Source organism: Tyto alba, unplaced genomic scaffold (assembly GCF_018691265.1).
Source record: "Tyto alba isolate M040663 unplaced genomic scaffold, T.alba_DEE_v4.0 Super-Scaffold_7, whole genome shotgun sequence".
Lineage (NCBI taxonomy): Eukaryota > Metazoa > Chordata > Aves > Strigiformes > Tytonidae > Tyto > Tyto alba.
In genome coordinates, this window is record NW_024881328.1 from 40,641,889 (window position 1) to 40,661,451 (window position 19,563).

The 19,563-nt window shown below is 55.2% G+C and overlaps 1 protein-coding gene across 1 annotated transcript in view; it reads right to left on the reverse strand.

Annotated features, from left to right (window-relative positions):
* Positions 1-46: 46 nt before the first annotated feature.
* Positions 47-19,563, reverse strand: part of RAMP1 (receptor activity modifying protein 1) — a 28,044-nt gene continuing 8,527 nt past the window's right edge. The window contains exons 2-3 of the mRNA XM_042784399.1: positions 10,778-10,916; positions 47-1,048 (exon numbers count right to left, since the gene is read on the reverse strand). Of these exons, the coding sequence (XP_042640333.1) occupies positions 793-1,048; positions 10,778-10,916 (395 nt within the window). The 3' untranslated portion in view covers positions 47-792. The remainder of the gene's footprint in view (positions 1,049-10,777; positions 10,917-19,563) is intronic.

A 19,563-nucleotide genomic window follows, 5' to 3' on the forward strand; every position in this document is an offset into this window, starting at 1 on the left:
CTAGTCATACCCCAGCCTTCACAGAGGATTCGCACCAGGCACCTGATTTATTTACGTATTTATTTATTTAGGTAGGAAAAGCACCTTATTCCCATCCCTAGCCCCAGGGTGCTGCCAAGGCCACCACCAGTGCCACCAGCTCCCACTGCCGACTTTCACCCATTGCTCCCCATCCCCTAGACAAAACCTGCCCCGTGCAGGCCTTGTCCTCATGCTGGGGGCCAGGGGAGAAAATGCCTCTCGTGTGGGAAGAAAAAAAAGAAGCCGTGGTGGTCTTGTCGCCCAGGGTCGCACCCAGACCCACCGGCCTCATGGTTACGCTGTGATCCCACCCCCTTTATTTACTATTTATTTTTTGGAGGGGGGTGGTTTGGTTGCTTGGTTTATTTGTTCTTTAAAACTTTTCCTGTTTCGGCAGGTGATGCCGGGGCGTGCCAGGAGGGAAGCAGCTGGGGCAGGCTGAGCGCAGCCGTGGCGGTGCCGATGCCCAGTGCTCCCCAGTACCCCGAGAGAGCTCCCCGCAGCCCGTGACGGCCTCGCCGGCCACCGGCATCCCGTGTTGCCAAACAACCATGTCTTAAATGATGTATTTATTTGAAAACCGTCGGGCGAGCGACACGCGGGCGGTACAGAAGGTACCAGTGAAGGAGGAGGGGTTGTGGTGCTGTCTCTGCCGCCGCGCCTTGGTACCCCCTCAGCGATGCTCCTCTGCCAGGGTTTTCCCCCAAAACAGGCACGTTCCGGGGTGGGCTCCCTCCCGTCCCTCCCCCCTGTGCCGCTGGCGGGGCGTCCCTACACGATGCCCTCGCTGCGTTTGCTCCTCCACACCACCAGCGCGGTCATCAGCAGGGTGACGAGGACGGGCAGCAGGATGAAGGGGCAGAGGACGCCGTTGGGGGGGTCGTGCAGCGCCCGGCCCGAGGGGGAACAGTTCCTGAAGTACTGCTTGTGGACGGCCACGAAGAACTCGTCCACCAGCCGGTTGGGCCAGTAGCAGTCGAGCCTCTCGGCGATCAGCGCCGTGCAGTTCGTCAGCTCCCCGTAGGTGCTGCAACACAGAGAAAGGGCACCGGGGTGGCACCGGGGTGGCGGGGGACACTGGGGACCAGCACCCAAACACAGGCACGCCACCTCCCCCCGCCCCGTAGGATACAAAATACATACCTTCTATCATAGATGTGGGCGTCTGAGATTGGATTTGAGATGATTTGAGCTATTTGAATTTTTTAGGTATTTCTTGGGGATTGTCGACAGCTTGGTGCAGCAATCAATGGGTGGGGTTTTTTAATTCCCATCAAGTTTTTGCCACTTCGCTCGCACTTCTAAGTGCTCACCCCCAGCCAAAAGCACAAGGAGTTTTCGTTTACCTCTCTAAAAATACTAGTACGTATACTAGTAATACTAGAAATAATATTTACAGAAATAACAAGAAGCAAGGTTCTTTTTGTTTGGTTTCTGTTAATTTTTGCAGGATTTCACAGCCAGGCTGGTGCTATTAGAAAATACCACTTGGACCCATGGAACCAGCTGGCACCTTGAGGCAAAGACCTTCAGGAAGCCCACCCTGAGCCACAGAGCAGCTCGCCCGGCTGCCGGCCTTCAGGGCACCCTCCTTTAGCACATGTGGGTTCAGCCAAAAGGGGACGGAAGTAAGTACATCAAATCTACTTAAAATTCTCCTTTTAATTGCCCAAAAATGGGGGTGTTGCAGCTGAACCAGCAGCATGAATTTGAAGTTCATCTCTCTGCAGTACCCTGCTTTGCAGGGCTGCAGGACCACCACCCAGCCCACCTCTCAATGGCCAGCAAGTCTGGTTTTTGAGTTGGTTTTTTTTTGTTTGTTTGCTTTTTTTTTTCCCCAAATATTTGGAAAACGAGGAGCAGCCCCGAGCAAGAGGCACTGCAGAAGGAGGACGGCCCCTGTGCTGGTCCACCCTCTGGAAGGACAGGTATTACCATGAATTTCAAATCCCACCTGCTTTAAAATTGGCTCTGCGTAAAAAGATACACATATATAATTTTCTTTTTCCCCCATCTCAATTACTTATATCTAATCCTAGAGAAGCAGAGCTACCCAAATCCCGACTATTCAATTAAAAAACAGCCTGAGGGAAGAAATATTTTGTAAGCAGCTTTGCAGCAACCCGCTGCAGCGCCTCTGCACCCCGCCAGCTGGGTTTTTGGGCAGGCGGCGGTTCGCCGGAGCGGGCCCCCGCGGAGTCCGGTGATTTAATTAACGGAGCGCCTGGAGCTACGAACAGCAGCTTCTGTTCAGCATCCCAATGTGTAAAATTACCATTTCCCGTTCATCAGCATCCTTAGGAGATCTCGGGGGCTGAAGCAGCTTCAGGAACCAGAGGGAAAGAGTTAACAGAGAAGTGACTATCAGCTATTTTTAAAACTGAAGGGCTGTACAGCAGCTGGCTTAGCCCTTCCCCGTTTCAGGCCGCTCTTTCGTGCTGATAAATAGCCGCTCCCATCATTATACGTGAAGGCGTGCAAATAACCAAAGCAAAATGGGGTCAGCAAATGAAAGGATAAATTGTAATTACACTTTGCACTTGGGCAGCGGCCGTATTTCCGAGCTCGGGCAGCTCCATGCGCACCAGCGGGGCCTGAGGAGAGGAGCCGAGCGGCCACAGCCCCACCAGCCGCGTAGGGGGGCAAGGAGGTGGTCGTAGGGCTACAACCATCCGTCCAGGTGTGGAAGGAGGTCCTTCCATCTCGACGGGAGATCTGCAGCTGTGGCTTAAGATATCCCAAGTCCCTGTCCCTTTTGTTTTCATGTCCCCTGTCTTCGTTAAAGCCACCCTGCTCTGGGTGGGATCGCATCCTCGGCAGGAGCGGGGTGGCAGCACAGGCAGAGCTGCCTGTTGGCTCCACGCACACCCTCCCAAAGCCCAGTGAGAAGCGAGCAGGAGGGGCCTGGAGGGAAAAGAAAACGTTTTCAGCAACAGCTAGAAGGGTAGAGGTGACACCGCGGGCTGCTGACCTCTCAGCCAAGGGAAAGCAAGTCTGGCTGCTCTTCGCGAGATCATTTTCTTTGCTTACACAAAGCGCTACCTGGACCACGGCAGTTTTACGAACAGCCACCTAAAAGCAAAGCCAAACTCTGAACTGTAGCTACTTTAATTTCTTCATCTCATCCATAGCCTTGGCCATCCGTCCTCCTTGGCCGGTCCTGCGCTGCCGTGTCTCGCGGTGGTTGGAGAGCAGCTCCTGCAAGACGCCGTCCTTCTGTCCTGGCGCACCGAGACGCGTGGCACCAAGGACCTTTTCATCACCAGCTGCCAGAGAGGGACACCAAAGGGATCCATCTGCTGGGATATGGATAAACCAGACCCGGGCTGCTGCTTGCGATGCCTTGTCAGAAGGGATCAGGATCCCACTGGAGAGCAGCTGTGTTGGCGCCCGGGGCTGAGCGTGCTCGTCCCTATCCCGGCCGTGGTGAACGTTCGTCCCATTGCGTCTCCAAAGAGGCATCTGGTTCTCCCACTCCACAAGCAGAGCCACAGTATTACGCTGGCACCACACCAGCACAGTCCCACTGGCGAATTCAGCCTGTGCTGGTGGGGGTTGTTTTCCTGCCCAGCACGGCTGTGCTGCCCTCCCCTTGCCACCCACCTCCAACCCCAGTGCCCAGCCTGAGAAGCCAAGGTCCTTCAGCTGCACTCGGCCAGGCAAAGCCAGCTCAAGCTCCCGGAGCTGCAGAGATGATCACGTTATCGTTGGCATCCAGAAAGAGGTGTAACCCTCAGTCGCAGTGTTAAAAACGCTCTTTGGAGAGAAGGTAGAGTCAAACTTTTGGCTTTCAGATGATTTTTTTGGGGGGGAGGACCTCAGAGACCTGAATGGGACCGACTCCAAATCAGACCCAAGGTGGGGGTGGGCAGAGAAATACCCATGCCCTGCATCCTCACCTCCCTTGCTCCGCAGACCAGGGGCTGTCTGCCCTCTGAAAAGAGCTGAGCAGGGCCTTAGGGCCATTACTGAAGCAGGCTGGGGGGGGGGTGGGGGGGATGTGGGGGTGTGTTTAGCCACAGGGCAGATCCCTGGCCAGGCTTCCAACTCCATGGCTCAGTTTGGTTGGGGGAAATAAGGAGGTGGAGAAGCCACTGAGCCACAGACCTACACTATGACATGTCCAGGGGATCTAAGGATGATCATCCCCAACTTCCCAGGCTGCCTGGGAGCAAAAGGTAACCAAAGGAATGGGTGTTTTTACTGCTGTTTGCTATTCATAAGCCAGCACAGCCCAAAGCTATGCGCCATGTGCTGCTCATAACAGCCAAAAGCCAGGCTGGAAGACCTCATTGACAACGGGGGAGTTAGTTAAGATGGTATTTGGAATTAGAGGATGTGACAAAAGCCTTTCCACCAGGTGCCTCTGCCCCCCCCCCCCCCCCCCGTGGGAAGGTATGTGAAATCTCTCCTCACCTCTCGCAAGGACAGTCCAGTTTTATGTGCAGAAAAAATCCTGGTCAGAGCACTCAGGCTGGTCCTGCTTCCCCCAACCCTGAGGAGAGCGCGGCAACTTCCAGGACAAGAGTTCCCAAGTCACGCTCCCACTTCCCTGGGATATTTCCCAGTGCCAAAAAGCACCGGCAGCCCCGCGAGGGCTCCCCTGGGAATGGCAGCTCTCGGGGGGGGAGGGGGGGAGGGGAGCTCACCTGCGCTCTGAGACAGAGGGCTGGAGAGATGCTCGTGGCTGGCAGAGCGCTGAGCGTGGAGGGTGGCCTCGGTTAGCGTGTCCCCAGAGACCGCCAGACACGGCGGGGAGAGGAGACGCAGTCTGCACCTATTCCACAGCCCTCTTCTTCCACCCTTCCCCTCCCTTGGCTTTGCCTTAAATACCAATATCTTAATTTGAAATCCTTAAAAAATTCTTAAAAGACTAGCTGTAATTACTAAAAAAAAAAAAAAAAAAAATCTGCTTATTGAGCTGACATAGGCTAGCACGAGGAACAAGGCAGGTTTATCCCAAGCCATCCCACCACCACACGCTGCGGGCAGGGAGACGAGCGGCCTGTCCTGAAAAGTACAACTTTTCTTAGATCTCAGTATTTTTTTTCCCCCCTCCCCCACGTGGACTGCAATAAAACCTGTTTCCACATCGCCATGGAAACGGTTGGGGTTTAAAGGCTGCTGCAGCGGGAGGAGGCCGAGCAGCGCGGGGACCACGTGGGGACAAACACCCCTGAGCAGGACCGGGATGGGGCTGGGCTGCTGGTGGGAAGCAATCGAGGACTGATTTATGGTTTGACGGGACCCGAATGCTTATACCCCTGTAAATCCTGAGCAATGCCTCTGGTTTTTTACCACTGCAACCGAGACTGGAACTTGATCTGCCATTTATTCCTCACCAGCACCTGGGTGCGGATGGTGTTACGCTACAGATACTGGTTGGGGTTCACGGGATTGCCAGCGAGTATCATGATGTTTCCTATCTACCCCAAATCCCTTGCTTCAGAAGGAAAGAAAAATTACCACGAGTCTTTCTTTTTGCTTTGTACATTAAAAGAAAAAAATTGATTTCTTCCTCTACAAGGTTGCAGGGTGAGCTTGGAGACATGCTCAAGGGGTATCCCAGGAGGGACCTGGCAACCTGAAGATAAATAAGTAGATAATGAGACAATAAGAGAATGGATCAAGCTGTTTTCTGTAAGATAATGGATAAATAACCTGAAGACCCACTGTGAGCGTATTCAGAGCTGTGAGAGCAGCCCCGCAGCGGGGGTAGGAGCGGAGCAGGGTACTGGGAGCTGGCAGCATCATCCCTCATTCCTGGACTTGGCTGCAGCCATCAGACTGGCACGTTTTCCCCACAGGATGCCTGTGGTGAGGGGAAAGCATTCCCCGGAGATTTTTAGGCAGATCTATTTCGGATGAAGGCGCCCGGCTCAGCTGGAGTGGCACCTGCAGCTGCATCCCCCCCCGTCCTGCTTACTACCGCCTGGTGCACCAACGCCGTGCAAAAACCGCCGTGCAAAGCTATCCCCTGGCGAGCCAAAAACATGCAGGAAAAATATCCACAAGTCATCAGCTCCTGGTGATGCATTCGCGGGCGAGCAGCTGGCAGCCTGACCCCTCCAGCAGCCCCAGGCTCTGCCAGCAGTGCTCCGTGGCCCCAAAATAGCTGCCCCGAGGGAGACCACAGCTCATCCCCCAGCTCAATCGCCGCGCCGATGAATCTGGACCTGGAATCAAAATAGCCAAGTTGATCTTTGGGATAATTAGTCATGAACAGCTGAGCTCCTGGTCGGAGCAGCTCGGCCACCACCACGGAGCGGAGGAGCCGGTGACGCAGCTCCAACTAAACGATCGTCTGGCTTTTAAGGGACAGGGCGGCTGCGAGCCCTGGAAAACAAAACACCAGGGTGCTCGGGCAAAGCTGCTCGCAGGCCAGGGGCTCCACAGGACAACGGCACGGAGGGGCTGGAGAGACCAGCTCCACCGTCGTGTAGGCGAGCAGCCCCAGGGAGCTGACCCAGCAGGCACCGGCACGCACGGGAGCATCCGAGGCCGTGCCGGATCGCTCGTCCTTTGGGGAAGAAGACAGGGAAAAAACCCAGCTGACCCAAGGGAAAACACCTCCCAGAGCAGTCCCTCTGCCTCCGCAGGAAACGACGTTCGTAGCCAACTTCTGGAACTAATTATTAACAACCACCTGGCGCCCCATTCCTGAAGCGTCTAACAGCTCACACAAGTTGCCCTGGTACACGATTTTGCACATCAAAAACCAGCAACTCTCCCCAGATAAGCATGGCTAAGAAAGCCAGCAGAGCTCAACAGCATTGGACAAACCTTCCCAGAGCTGGTGCTTGTTCACATGGTGCAAGCCCAACCTCAGCAAACACCCCTGCTCCACAGAGACCCCTCTGTTACAGCTGCACGCAGCGGTACCAGCGATGCAAAAGCTCGGCGAATACCTCTGAGGGTAAAATGGGAGGATAATCCGCAGCCTATAAACAGGACCAGTAAACCACAATTACAAACTCTGCTGAGACAACTCATTTATCCAGATGTTCCCATCATGTCACTCTCAATTGAGCAGTAAATGATGGGCTTAACAGGCACTACCCCACTAAATGCCGCATACGAGAAATCACAGCTCCAAACCCAACGCTGCTGACGGCACCGGTCTTGTCAGAGGCAAAACCTTCCAACATTTCTCCTTCTCGTTTCAGACAGGTTTCAAGCATCAAAATTCCTTGGTTTGGGGGAAGATATGGAGAGGGAAGGGGTTGTATTTCTATTTCTTCATCTCATGCCTGGAGGAAGTCAAGACCTTCCCGCTAAAGTCGGAGAGGTGACCAGCCAGCCTGTGCCATCCCCCTGCCCAGTCCTGCTGGGACATCAAACAGTACTTTTTCTCCTAAAAGGGGATGGTGAGTCCCACGCACACCCAGGGAGCGGGGGTGTGGAGCGAGGTGGCCACCCGAAACCCATATCCTTGCAGAGCAGCTTATTTACAGCAGTAGCTGAGCTGTTTCTACCTGATTTTCCCAGTGTCCTGAGAACACAGGAGGACCAGAGGAATGTCATCTCTTAAATAACCTCAAGCCTTGTGTTCGCACGGGGAAGATGGGCTCATGCAATCAAATTAAATACTGCAAGTTTATCAACATTTCCTCCAAGTGCTTTAAGGCTAACAAGTTTAGTGGAAGCTATTTAGAAGAAAAACAGGGCGTCGGAGCTAACCAACGCGGTCTTTAATACACCTCTGCTTCCTGTGCCATGGTTTCACTGACGGTCTGGAGGAGGAGATGGATTGCACCTCATCAAGCCGGCAGACAGCTCCGAACCAGGGCCAAAAGCAATGCCCTGCCCCTGGGACACGCTCAGCCCCCACACAGGGACAGCCCCAGGGGTGGGAGCTCCCCCCCAGCACAGCTGGAAGACACCAGGGAGGTGGTTATCCCCTTCTCCTGCCACTCACCACATCTGGACCACATCTGGCTGCTGCCTCTATAGGTGTTGACAGAGAGGGACAGGTCCCACGGAAAGCCCTACGGCGGCCAGGGGCCGGAGCAACGGCAGCAGCCCTAGACATTTTTGAGGACTGGATGAGGTTTCTCAGAACCAGAAAACCTCTCGCAGTCTTTCCACTCTCTTTCCTTCCATTCCATTTTGTCACCAGTAAAGGGGAAGGAAAACCCAAGCTGGCCTTTTCAAAAGCTAGCTATATATATATATATATGCCTGTTTCCATACACAAATATATATGTAGATTTTTCATTTGGCACAGAAGAAAGGGGCGTGAAGCAGGAAATCAACCAAAATCTTACAAAACCCCTAATTTTTGTGCAGAGCACTCATACAGCAACATCTGCTCACCATTTCCAGCTGACCTCAATCCCCTCCTTGTGTCACAAGAGCTCATTTTTGTCTGCTGCTTCATTTTCCCAGAGAAAGGCCACAGCACAGCAATGCTGTACGATGCAGCGAGCCAGCTGGGAGTGAAAAGCAGGTTTTTATTTTCTCTTTTCAAGCCCTCATGCCAACACATGGACATCCCTGACTGGTCTTGGCAACTTCAGTCAAAACCATCTCATCACTAGAATGAGTTACGCCATGGCCGTACCGAAAAATTCAGCTCTGCTGATTGTAAGTAGAAAAGAGCTAATCCAAAGAAAGCACCATGCAGGTGGTTTGCAATTAAAAAAAAAAAAAAAAACAAAAAACCAAAAATTCCTTACAGAGCAGCATGTTCCCCATATGCAGCATCCCTGCTCTCCCTGATGCTGCCACATGAAGTAGGGTTCCCTTATCACCCTCATTATCCGCCCCCAAGGCAGCTGCCCAACGCTCCACCAAGAAAGCCGACCACATCTCTGCTTCTCCCAAGTCATGAATCACCGCTAATTCCCTGGCACTGATTACAACCAGGAGGCTTAGCAGAAGCCTGCCGCGCTGCGCCGTGTCAGCCTCTCCCCCTAGTTGCTAAGAAAAATCAACACACAACTTTTGGAAGCAGTGGGCGAGCCAGCGGGTCCAGTGGGACAGCCTGGGATTTTCTCAGAGAGAGGGTCTGAGGGCACCTCAGTGGGTTATGGGGTTTTCAAGCTGAGTTAGGGCATTTTGGACTGTCTGGAGAACCTGAATGCTGAGAAAAAAGAAAGATCTCATGGGAAAGATGTCCATCAAGCAGTAAGTCACCGGAAGAGGTAACGGCGCTGTGACAGGGATCCCAATCTCCTGCCTTATTAACACATTGATACCCAGAATGTAGCTGACAGCCATGGGCTTCTCCTGTTGAGACTCTGGGGTGTGTGGTTTCTTCATATCTACATAACCGTAGGGAGCAAGACCGCCATCCTGATTTCCAAACACTGCTTAGGTTGGGCTCCTTGAAAGCCCATTTATTTACAGAATGGCTGAGGTTGAAGAGGACTTCTGGAGGTCCACCTCACCCTGGCCAAATGCCCCTGCTTCAGCGGGGTCACCTAGAGCTGCTTGCTCATGACCACGTCCAGATGGCATTTGAATATCTCCAAGGATGGAGACTCCACAACCTCCCTGGGCAAGCTGTGCCAGTGCTCGGTCACCCTCGCAGCGAAAGAGTTTTTCCATACGTTCAGAGGGACCCTCCTGTGGTTCAGTTTGTGCCCAATCGCCTCCGGTCCTGTCACTGGGCTCCACTGAGAAAAGCCCGGCTCCATCTGCTTTGCACCCTCCCTGCAGATACCGAAACACACGAACGAGATCCACCGGAGCCTTCTCTTCTCCAGGCTGCCCAGCCCCAGCTCGCTCAGCCCGTCCTCACAGCAGACACTCTCCAGTCCCTTCCTCACCTTCGTGGTCCTTCACTGGACTCTCTCCGGTGAGTCCATGTCTCTCTTGCGCTGGGGAGCCCAGAACTGGCCCCAGCACTCCAGGAGCGGCCCCACCGGTGATGAGCAGAGGGGAAGGATCTCCTCCCTCGACCTGCTGGAAACCCTCCTCCTGACTCAGCCCCAGATACCGTTCACCTTCTTTGCTGCAGGGGCACGTTTCTGGCTCGTGTTCAACCTGACGCCCACCAGGACCCCCAGGGCCTTTTCTGCTGAGCTGCTTTCCAGCGAGACGGCCCCCAGCATGTACTGGTGCCTGGGGTTGTTCCTCCCCAGGTGCAGGACTTTGCACATCCCCTTGCTGAACTTCACGATGATCCTTTCAGCCCATTTCTCCAGCCAGTTGAGATCCCTCTGGATGGCAGCACGACCCTCTGGTGTGTCACCCACTCCTCCCACTTTGGTGTCATCTGCAAACTTGCTGAGGGTATGCTCTACCCAATTGTCCCGATCATTAATGAAGAAGTTAAGCAGGACTGGAGCCAGCACTGACCCCTGGGGTACGCCACTAGTTGCTGGCCTCCAACTAGGCTTTGTCCAATGATCACCACCCTCTGGGCCCAGCTGTTCAGCCACTTTTCAGCCCACCTCACTGTCTGCTCATTCAGCCCACACTTCACACCAGCTTATCTGTGAAGATCTTATGGGAGACCATGTCAGAAGCCTCTCTGAAGTCCAGGTAGACAACGTCCACCACTGTCCCCTCCAAGCCCACCTCGTGGCCCCTCCACAGGTGACCGGGATGAAGAAGCCCCTTTAGCTGGACCCAACAGGGATGGAGCCAGGGCAGCAGCACCAGCAAGGCAGAGTGAAATGGCACATTTGTTTCCCCCCTCCATGGAATAAAACCCACCGCTGACCACCTTACACCCCAAAATCAAAGACGGGTGCAGGCCATCCCGGGATGCCAGGAAGGTCGGGGTGAGCAGCGGGACCTCACTTACCCCACGGTCTCATCCCAGTCACACCAGAGCCGCTGCCCGATGCCCTCCATGCTGAGCTGGAACTGCTTCAGGCAGTAGTGCCGGATCATCCAGCCGTAGTCGGCCTCCTGGCACGCCGTCGCCGCGATGAAGTGATGGGCTGGAAGACAGGCGAGGGGCCGGCGGGGTTAGGCTCTGCCGTGGTGGGTCGTGACCCAGCGACAGCCCCTCCTCCCCACCGAGGGGTCGTCCCACCCCCAGCTTTTCACGCAGAGGGCATCTGCCAAAGCAAAGCTGGACATCAAAGCGACCAGCTGGAGCTCGAAGCAACCCCACTCTCAACCCACTTCTTCAAAACCTCCTTCTCAGGATTTTACTTCCCTCTTCCTATCCCTCTGACCCTGCGGCATCATCCTCCGTTACCCTCCCAAGTGCTTGATGCTAGATAAATCAATTATTCAAAATATGCCAGGTAAGTCATAAATAAGTAAGGACGCAGATTTATTCTCTGCTGATCACTTGACACATGTCTTTGGGCTTTAAATTCCCAGGTTTTCGGTTTATAAAAAGAGCAAGGGTGTGGGGGAAACTGGGAATTAACCCCACAGCTCCCAGCCAAGATCCCTGCTGCTGCCGAGCGAAGGACCCCTTAAAAATTATCTGCACGGTGCCACACTTGGAAACAACTGTCCATCTCTGATGGAGAGCAGGGACATGCGTGGTGAAATTCATCTCTGGCTGCACAGATTCACCTCTAGGTACGTGTCGCTGCTACACGGTGCCTTCTGCTTTGGGACCAGAGAGGGAAGTGGGTGCTGCGCGCTTCCCTACAAGTCTGTGCACAGTTAATGCAATGCCGCTAGCGAGTGGCAAGGGAAAAGGACAATAATGCTACAAAGGGAAGAGGGAGCAGGCTTGAAGGGAAGAAACCCTTCAGAGGAATGATATACTGAGCCTGGCTATAAATAATATCTTGCCTTTGGTCCCAAAGTGCCAGCTAGTGCCTTTGCAGCTCCTGGAGTACATTGCAGGCAGGCATCGCATACCAGCTCTATTTTTTGCTATGCGTGAATAACTCTGTGCAAAAGAGTGGGGCTTTATTTTTATTTCCATCTCATTTAAAAAAAAAAAAAAAAAAAAAACACAGATGTAGCTACTTATTTAATATGTGAAAGCCATGGGACATCCCAGCGGCTCTGGCCCAGAGGATGCCCTCCCTGAGAGGTCCCTCTGCAGCCCCCGAATCCTCAGAGCACTCAGGTACCAGTATCCCCTGGCAATGGGGGGGGGGAAGCTCAGGACCCACCGGGGGATTTGGGTGGTGAGGGGCTCCCAGACCCTTGGGTGAGGTTTCTGGATGGCCGGGGGCCCCCCACGCTGCCTCCCACCGCGGCAGCCGCTTTGCTCTGGCTTGTGATAAGACGTGAGTTATCAAGCCAAGGGAAAGGAGTCAAGGAGCGTTAAACCCTCAGCGTCGCAATAATAAAACCAAGATTATCATAATCCAAAGCTCTCTCCAACCGCTACCAGCCAGGGTCTCACCCTGCAGCACCTGCACAACACGACCTCAGCCAGAGATAAGCCCTGCTCTGAAATGGGAAGGTTTGGGATGCTGAAGCAAAGCGCCGAGTGAGGAGGAGGAGGGAAGGTGCAAGAATTTTACAGGAGAGCTGCACTGCAAATCTCAGTCCAGGCAGGCTCAAAGGTGGCTGGGAGGCTTTTCTCCCCTTTCCATCCCTTCAAATCTGGATGAATCGGGTGAACAAGTGACACGACTGAGCGAGCACCAGCATCCAAGGGAGGCTCAGGTGCCACCCCGAGGGGTCACCCCTCCGTGAAACCATGCACTGGGCTTCCAAGGACAAGCACCCTGCCAACATCACGCCCATCACGCGGCCGGACAAACGGCTCGCAGAGAAAATGCTGCAGGTGAAGGTGTTTGAGTGCGGCACAGGGGAGAGCTGCGCGAGGGGAGGAAGGAGAAAGCAGGGGAGGCGAAAAAAATGAAAAAGCAGCCTGATGAGCGGCTGAGGGGATTGAGGAGCAAAGGGAGGAAATGGAGCCAGGCAGAAATGAGACATGCAGAGCGCGGAGAGAAACTGAGGAAAACAAAGCTGCTTTAAGAACCTCAACAGCGATACAGCGCAAGAAGAAAGAGAAGCAGAAGTTAACGGAGCGTGGCCGGGCTGCCCTTCGCCTGGCTTCCCTCCTCCCTGCTCCCAATTAGCACGGATGAGCCTAGAGACAAGTCACCACTTGTACCACAAAAACAACTGTCCTTAGAGGTGCCCAAACATTTCCTGATGATCATGCAGCTGCTCCTGCAGAACGGACCTAGAGGAAAACGCTTTTAACAGGCAGCTCCACCTTGGGTGGGGAGAGGAGAAACACTAAATTAACCAAGGGGGTGAAGCAAATGAGAAGCGCAAACCAGCTGCAACACCTGATTGGGTATCTGCAAGCCACCTGTACCTGGTAGTCAGCATGAAAATGAACCCTGCTGTTAAAATAAAAATAAAAAAAAAAAAAAACCAACCCAAACCAAGTGAAAGCAAAAACGTGGGGAGCTTTAAGCACTTGCCAATCCAAAGCAGCTCAAAAGACCCTGCTGGGTTGGACGTGGCTGTGGGCTGAGTACAGGTGTGGGCGGCCAGGAGAGAGCCCGCGCACGGGCTCCGTCATCCCCGAGCGTGACTCGTATGCTCACACTTTGTTCCTGCCTCTTGTCTCAGCTCTGAAGGTCCTCTGCAGGCACGTCACCACCTGTCTTCTCCCCCCGCCCCGGCAGCTCTTTGCAGTGTTCTCCGAGAGCTTTGCCTTCCCCTCAAGGACTTGTCTTCTGCAGTGGTGAACCCCGGTGACCCCGAGACCGCCCTCCTGCAAGACATCTCTCCCACCGCATCTCCCATACCTACACATGGGGTCTGTCTGCAAATCCTTCTCCCCAGGGGACTGGGGAAACCTGGCCAATCAAGCCAATGACCGAGACAACTTCACGAGGACATTTGATTTTTAACATCGTGAAGGGCTCTTTTGTTTTATGCATCAGAGGCAAAGAGCATCCAAGAGGAGCAACGCTCAACAGAGCCCGTTGCATAAATGCTGCGAGGATGGAGCTGGGCACCGCGAGGCCGAAAAGCTCTTTTGTTTTCAGCTGACTGGGGAGAACTGGCTTTAGCTTTAAATGCACATTTTAAGGTCAAAGTGAGGAGAAGCTCCTGCCACACTGCTGCATGGCCCTCACCTAAACCCACCGATATTTCCCTGCTGCTTCCCCATTTCCCCCAAACCCACATCAGGCTGGGACGGGCTCAGGATTTGTAACAACAGGGGACAAAAGGCAGGGAGGGATTTTTGCATCTCCTGGCTCTCATTCCAGTAGGTTTTCCTTCCCCGCCCCAACCCTGCTGATGGAGGCGGCGTAAGTCAGCTGCAGCGAGCTGTAAATAACTGAGCTCCGGAGCGGTCACGTCTCTGTGCTTAGCAGCATCCATTTGTGAAGGCTATAAGCTGCTGAAGAAACGAGCTTCAAAACCCAACTATACCAAAGCTGAGCCGCCTCCGAGCGCTCCCTTCTCATGTGCCCCTGACACTCCCACTCCCTTGGGAAAAATGGCATTGGGAGCTGCAGGAACGCAGTGGGAACATCCCACCAGAGCCCTGCGGCACCTTCAAAATCCCACTTGGCCTTTAGGTGCTGCCTAGACCTGGAGCCGGGGGTTTCTCTCCGTCTTCCCACGTCTCCCCAGCCTGTGCCTCCACCCGGGTGACACCACCGCGAGCCGTCCAAAATTCATCCTCGCAGCACGCGTGCGCGCTGCCTTCTGCCTGCAAAGGTGTCCGCGCCTGGAAAGAGGCACCATCCGCCGTGGTGTCTGCCGACCTGTGCGGCGCTTGATGAACGCCCTTCCCTGCTGAGAGGAGCACTGATTGCCTGTTAAAAGACGTAACTTTAAGGATCCTTAATTTGCCTCCTCACTGGGAACATCCGGAGAGCGGCAGTGAGGAAGTGATTGGAGGGGAGGCTTTTTCAGGCATCCCAGATCCTCCTGATTGCCCCAGGATTGATGTCCCACAGAGTCCCAACAAACATCTACCAGCTTACCGAGAGCTAGCTGCAAAAAAAAACCAACTTGCTCATGCATTTCAGCAGAGAAACAGTGCTGGCCATGAATTGTTACAAAAATTTCAGCAGAATAACTGGACTTTCTTCCATTGCACTTCTCACAGCTGGAGTCTGGGCCAAGAGCTCCAGAAAACAACTTGGTGGACACCACACCACCTCCTCCTGCCACCGCCGCAGAGCCTGCACGCCTGCCATGGTGACGGTTCGCCAGCAGAAAGCCCTGAGCTTTCTCTGCAAGTTTTACATCTCACATCACCATCCCCTCTGCACGATTCTTTTGTCTCTGGCCACTTTCTCCTCAGTTTTCTGGGACTTCTTGGGCTCGTCTTGCTGGGACGTGCAGCAAACCTCAGGGGGAGGAGGAGGCAGGGAGGACTGCGGAGCCTGAGAACAGAGGAGCATTGCAGGCTGGCATGGCACAGGAGGTCAGAGCGGTGCCAGCGCTGCTGGACCCGGTTCCCAGGCATCACGCTGGAGCCTGTCGGCATTTTTTGGAAGCCCCGCCGCCCTGGCCCTCTGCCATTCGACCTCTGGGAGCTGCCTGTGATGTGTGTGCGCTGGGAATGGATGGAGACTTTGGGGCAGCGAGTCTCAAGTAAGGCAGTTTTCATTTTGGGGGAGAGCCCACCAAGGAGGACCCACGCGCTGCGTCCTTCCGGGCTTGCTGGGTTTCTTCAGATGCAGCCGGGGCAGCCCCAAAGCCATCATCCACGTGGCTCCGGCAGATGAAGGCTCCTCACCCAGCACCCACGCTGCAAGCCCTGTTTGTGGCCTCAGCCAAGAAGGAAGCCCTTGATGCAGGCTCGTATGTAGGATGGGAACTGGAGACACCCTCATTCGTGAACCCTTCCAGTGGCACCCACGGGGTGCTGTTGGAGGGGCTGCCAGACCCACCCAGCACGGCCGTAGCTCACTGCTATTCAGCAAACGGGGGAGCTTGACTCCCCCACGCCCACGACACCCCTTGATGGTGCCGGATGAACAATGAAACTATTTGACTACGTGTGCAGAACAGTCCTCACCAGCCCACCCTGACTACAGCTGGATCGGCAGGTCTTTTTTGGTGGAAACCATTCAAGGCTTCATAACAAAGAGCGAAAAAAATAGCCAGTTATTCCTCTATAAACTTAGAAGTCACATTAAACCCCAGGATGTCGCAGAAAATTGCAAAGTGACACTCACAGCAGGGCTGGCAACGAACAAGGCACACATAGCTAAACCCGAGCACCAGCAAAGCTCTGGGCTCAAAGAACAAACATCCCAATACCTTCTCCTGGGGCTTCTCCCAAGTGCTGTGACTCCCCCCCACGAAACCATTAGCTCTCTCAACAAGCCCGAGATGAAAACAGCCTGGTCTCCCCGCCTTTACAGCACGGTCGTTTGCTCCGTTTCATCGAGAACGAGCTTCGCGGTTTTGGGCCCGGTTGCAAAATAAACCCAACAAGAGCTGGAAATCTGGAGCTCATTTGTGGAGCGTGCTTCGAGCGCTGCCCTTCCCACAGGCCCCCCCAGAGGGACGACTCCTCTACCAGCAGGTAGGAACCTGTGAGATTAAACCAGGTAAAGCCCAGCTGGACAGACGTGCCGCCAAACTGGGTACTCACCCCCTGGGAACGATGCTGGGAAGGAGACGGTCGCCTGTGGTTAACCCCAAATTTGATTTTGTCCCCCTCTCTCGTGGCCAACATCCCCCGGCCACCTCAGTCTCACGGCTCTCCCCGCCGGGCCACTCGCCCTGGTGACAAAAACCCCACACTGGGCACCACTGGCCCGTGTCCCCGCTGGAGGTACTGCGTGGCTCTGGGAGAGCGGGTTTTGAGCAGGGGGATTCTGTAGGCACAGCCCTGGGGAGCCTCGAAAGCCACTCCGTACACGGGGAGCACACGTTCATTAGCCCCAAGGCCGCCTCGTTTTGCTCTTCAACCCTTCGTGTTGGGACCCACATTTACAAACAGGCCAGCTGAGCTGGGCCTCACCGAGTGCCTTTCTCAGCATCTTTGCTTTCACTCAGTAGAGCCGCCCCGTCCGCTGCTAAACAGTAACTCGGCACATTTAAGCTGCAGTTTTCATCTGAAGCCTGGTGAGCATCTGGTACCCGCCCCCCACAAAAAAAAAGGGCTTGGGGATCACTGGGAGCATCCCTGGGTCACATTGGAGTGAGTCCCCTCCCAGCACCCCGGTGCTCTGCCCGGGTTGAAGCACAAAGCCAAGGGAAGGATCAGACCCAGCCTAAAACTTCTCACCCAAAACACTCGTGGGAGGGTGGGGAGAGGACGTGGGGACAGGAGGCAGAAGATGAGCATGAAAAACATCCCAGTTTGTGGCCAAAAAATTGAAAACTTGCGGAGGGGGGGGAATGGAAGGAGAGAGAGGGGATTGCTTTATTGACTCGAAGCCAACAAACCAGCCCCACTGGAGGCAGCAGATGGTTTCGCGGGGGACGCAGCAAGTGCTCGCAGGACTAAAAATAAAACCCGCGGCTCCCGGCAGCGCTCGCACGTGAAGGGCTGGGCTGGGCTCCGGCCGGTGCCCGCAAACCCACCACCCATGGGAGCTGGCAGCTGCGCCGCAAACCTGCCCCGGGGCCAACCTGGCCACACCTTCTCCTAAACCCTGTGCTCCCCAGAGCAAGCCAGGTCTGGCACGGGGTCGGGGGGGTGCACTTCCAGCCTGCTGCTTTGTACGTAGCCTCTGGCCCCCGGGGTGCTTTCAGAAAGTCAGATGTTTTCTCCAAAAAGCAGGCTGAGCCCCAACAGAGGTGCAAGCTCTACGCTATTTATCCCTCAGAAAGGAGGGAGCCGTCTGCTAGCACCTCTCCTCGCTGGCAGCCTGGGATGCGCCCCCGCAGTCAAACGAAACCTCCGAGCCCTGGCAGGGCTATTTCTGTCCTGATTTTGCACAGGGAATGTATTTTTAAAGCCTCTTCTCCCTGGCTGGCTGGGTCAGGCCAGGGGCACTGGCACCCACCCCGAGCTGCTGGGATTCGGCAGCGGCTGCCGGGGCTGTGCAGCGGCTTGGGAACGGCGAGATGGATGGAGGGGTCCAAACCCGGCAGGCGATCGTGGGGGAGACAGAGACCCGTCCCCAGCTCAGGCAGCTTGCCTGAGCCCCACCACCAGCACAGGATCATCCCATCCCATCCCATCCCATCCCATCCCATCCCATCCCATCCCATCCCATCCCATCCCATCCCATCCCCAACCCTTCCTGTGAAGGCCAAGCCCAGCTTCTCCCCATGCAGCTCCTCCATTCCCCTGCTCCCTTCCAAGCTTGGCAACATTTCATCTCCAGCATCTCCTCTTGCTACCCGCTACAGGGGAACATCCACCGAGGCTTTCAGCATCTCCTTCGTGGTGATTTCCAAGCCCAGGTTAGAGGAACGATGCATTATGGCTCGGGACACCTTTTCCTCCCAAGCCCAGCAAACGTGGTGGGAGGAAAGCGCAGGGCATGGGGCTTTCCACGCTGCCGTGCCCGGGCACAGCCCCCCTGCTCAAGGCGCTCTCCTGCCCCAAAAAACAGCTTTTAACTCAAGACACCTCCCTTTTCTCAACTGCAGGCAAGGACCATCATCTTGGCCTCTTCTGTAAAGCACCTGGAGACGCAGGAAAGCCGTAGTTGTTATTTTAACAGGCAGAAAAGGAGCCCACAGCCACTGACTCGGGAGGCCTGCACCTGCCAGAGCTGGCGCTGGCAACCCGCTGGCACGCGGCCGGAGTCAGGCTCGGGGACAGCAGGATGAGGAGGGGCTCGCTGGCCGCCCAAAGCAGTCACCCACTATCTTGTTTTAATGTGAGGAGGGCATTTCTCATCCCGGCAGCGTTAATTCAGAGAGCTGCCCTGTCCCACACCCGCTCCCGGATGCTTCTGGGGTATCACCAGGTCCCAAAACCAGGCGGCCTCTGCCTCCCCTGCCTGCTGCACGCTTCTTTGCTCCGTGTGTTGTGACACTGTCCCTTAATCCGCAGGACTTTCCTTCCCAGCCTACTCACGATTTAAATTAAGGGGGAATTCACAGGATTCGGAGGTTTTCACGTGCTGAAAGGGAGAGGGGAGTTTTCAACACGCCGCCGAGTCCCAGCGCAGCGAGGATTTGGGAGGCAGAGCAGGTGCTGGGGGGAACATCGGCCCGTCTGCCAGCACCCGGGAAGGCTGATCCCGGGATGTCCTGGACACGCTGCCACCGCTCGCTTTGGAGAAGAGAGGGAGCATCCCCCCCCCCTTCCCTGCCTCCCCTCCGCCCCCGGGGGGGCCGCAGATGGAGGAGCAGAAGGAAACTACCCGGCTCCTGCTTGAGCAGAGTGCTCTGTAAGCGTGGCACGGATGCAGTTACAGAGCGCAGCCGGAGCTCCCCAGCCAGGTCTCCAGATGGAGGGCTCGCCCCGTGTTTTACCTGTCTGACAGCTTCCCTGCTGCGAAGCCACAAAAGCTTTCAGAGGACTCGAGGGCTCGGGAAACTTGGATGGGCGAGAAGTCACTCAGGCTGGGGGCGGAAAAAAAAAAGCCTCATGGCAGGGAAAAAGCGTTAAATTAAAAGAGACAGGGCTAGGAAAGCTCAATTTTAAGAAATCAGGTATTTCCCTGAAAAACACGCAGGCGGCTGTGGGCTTTGGGGAGTGAGCGGCAGGCGGTGCAGGCGCAGGGCAGAGCATCGCCGCGGGGCTCCCCAGGCCCGTGTGCT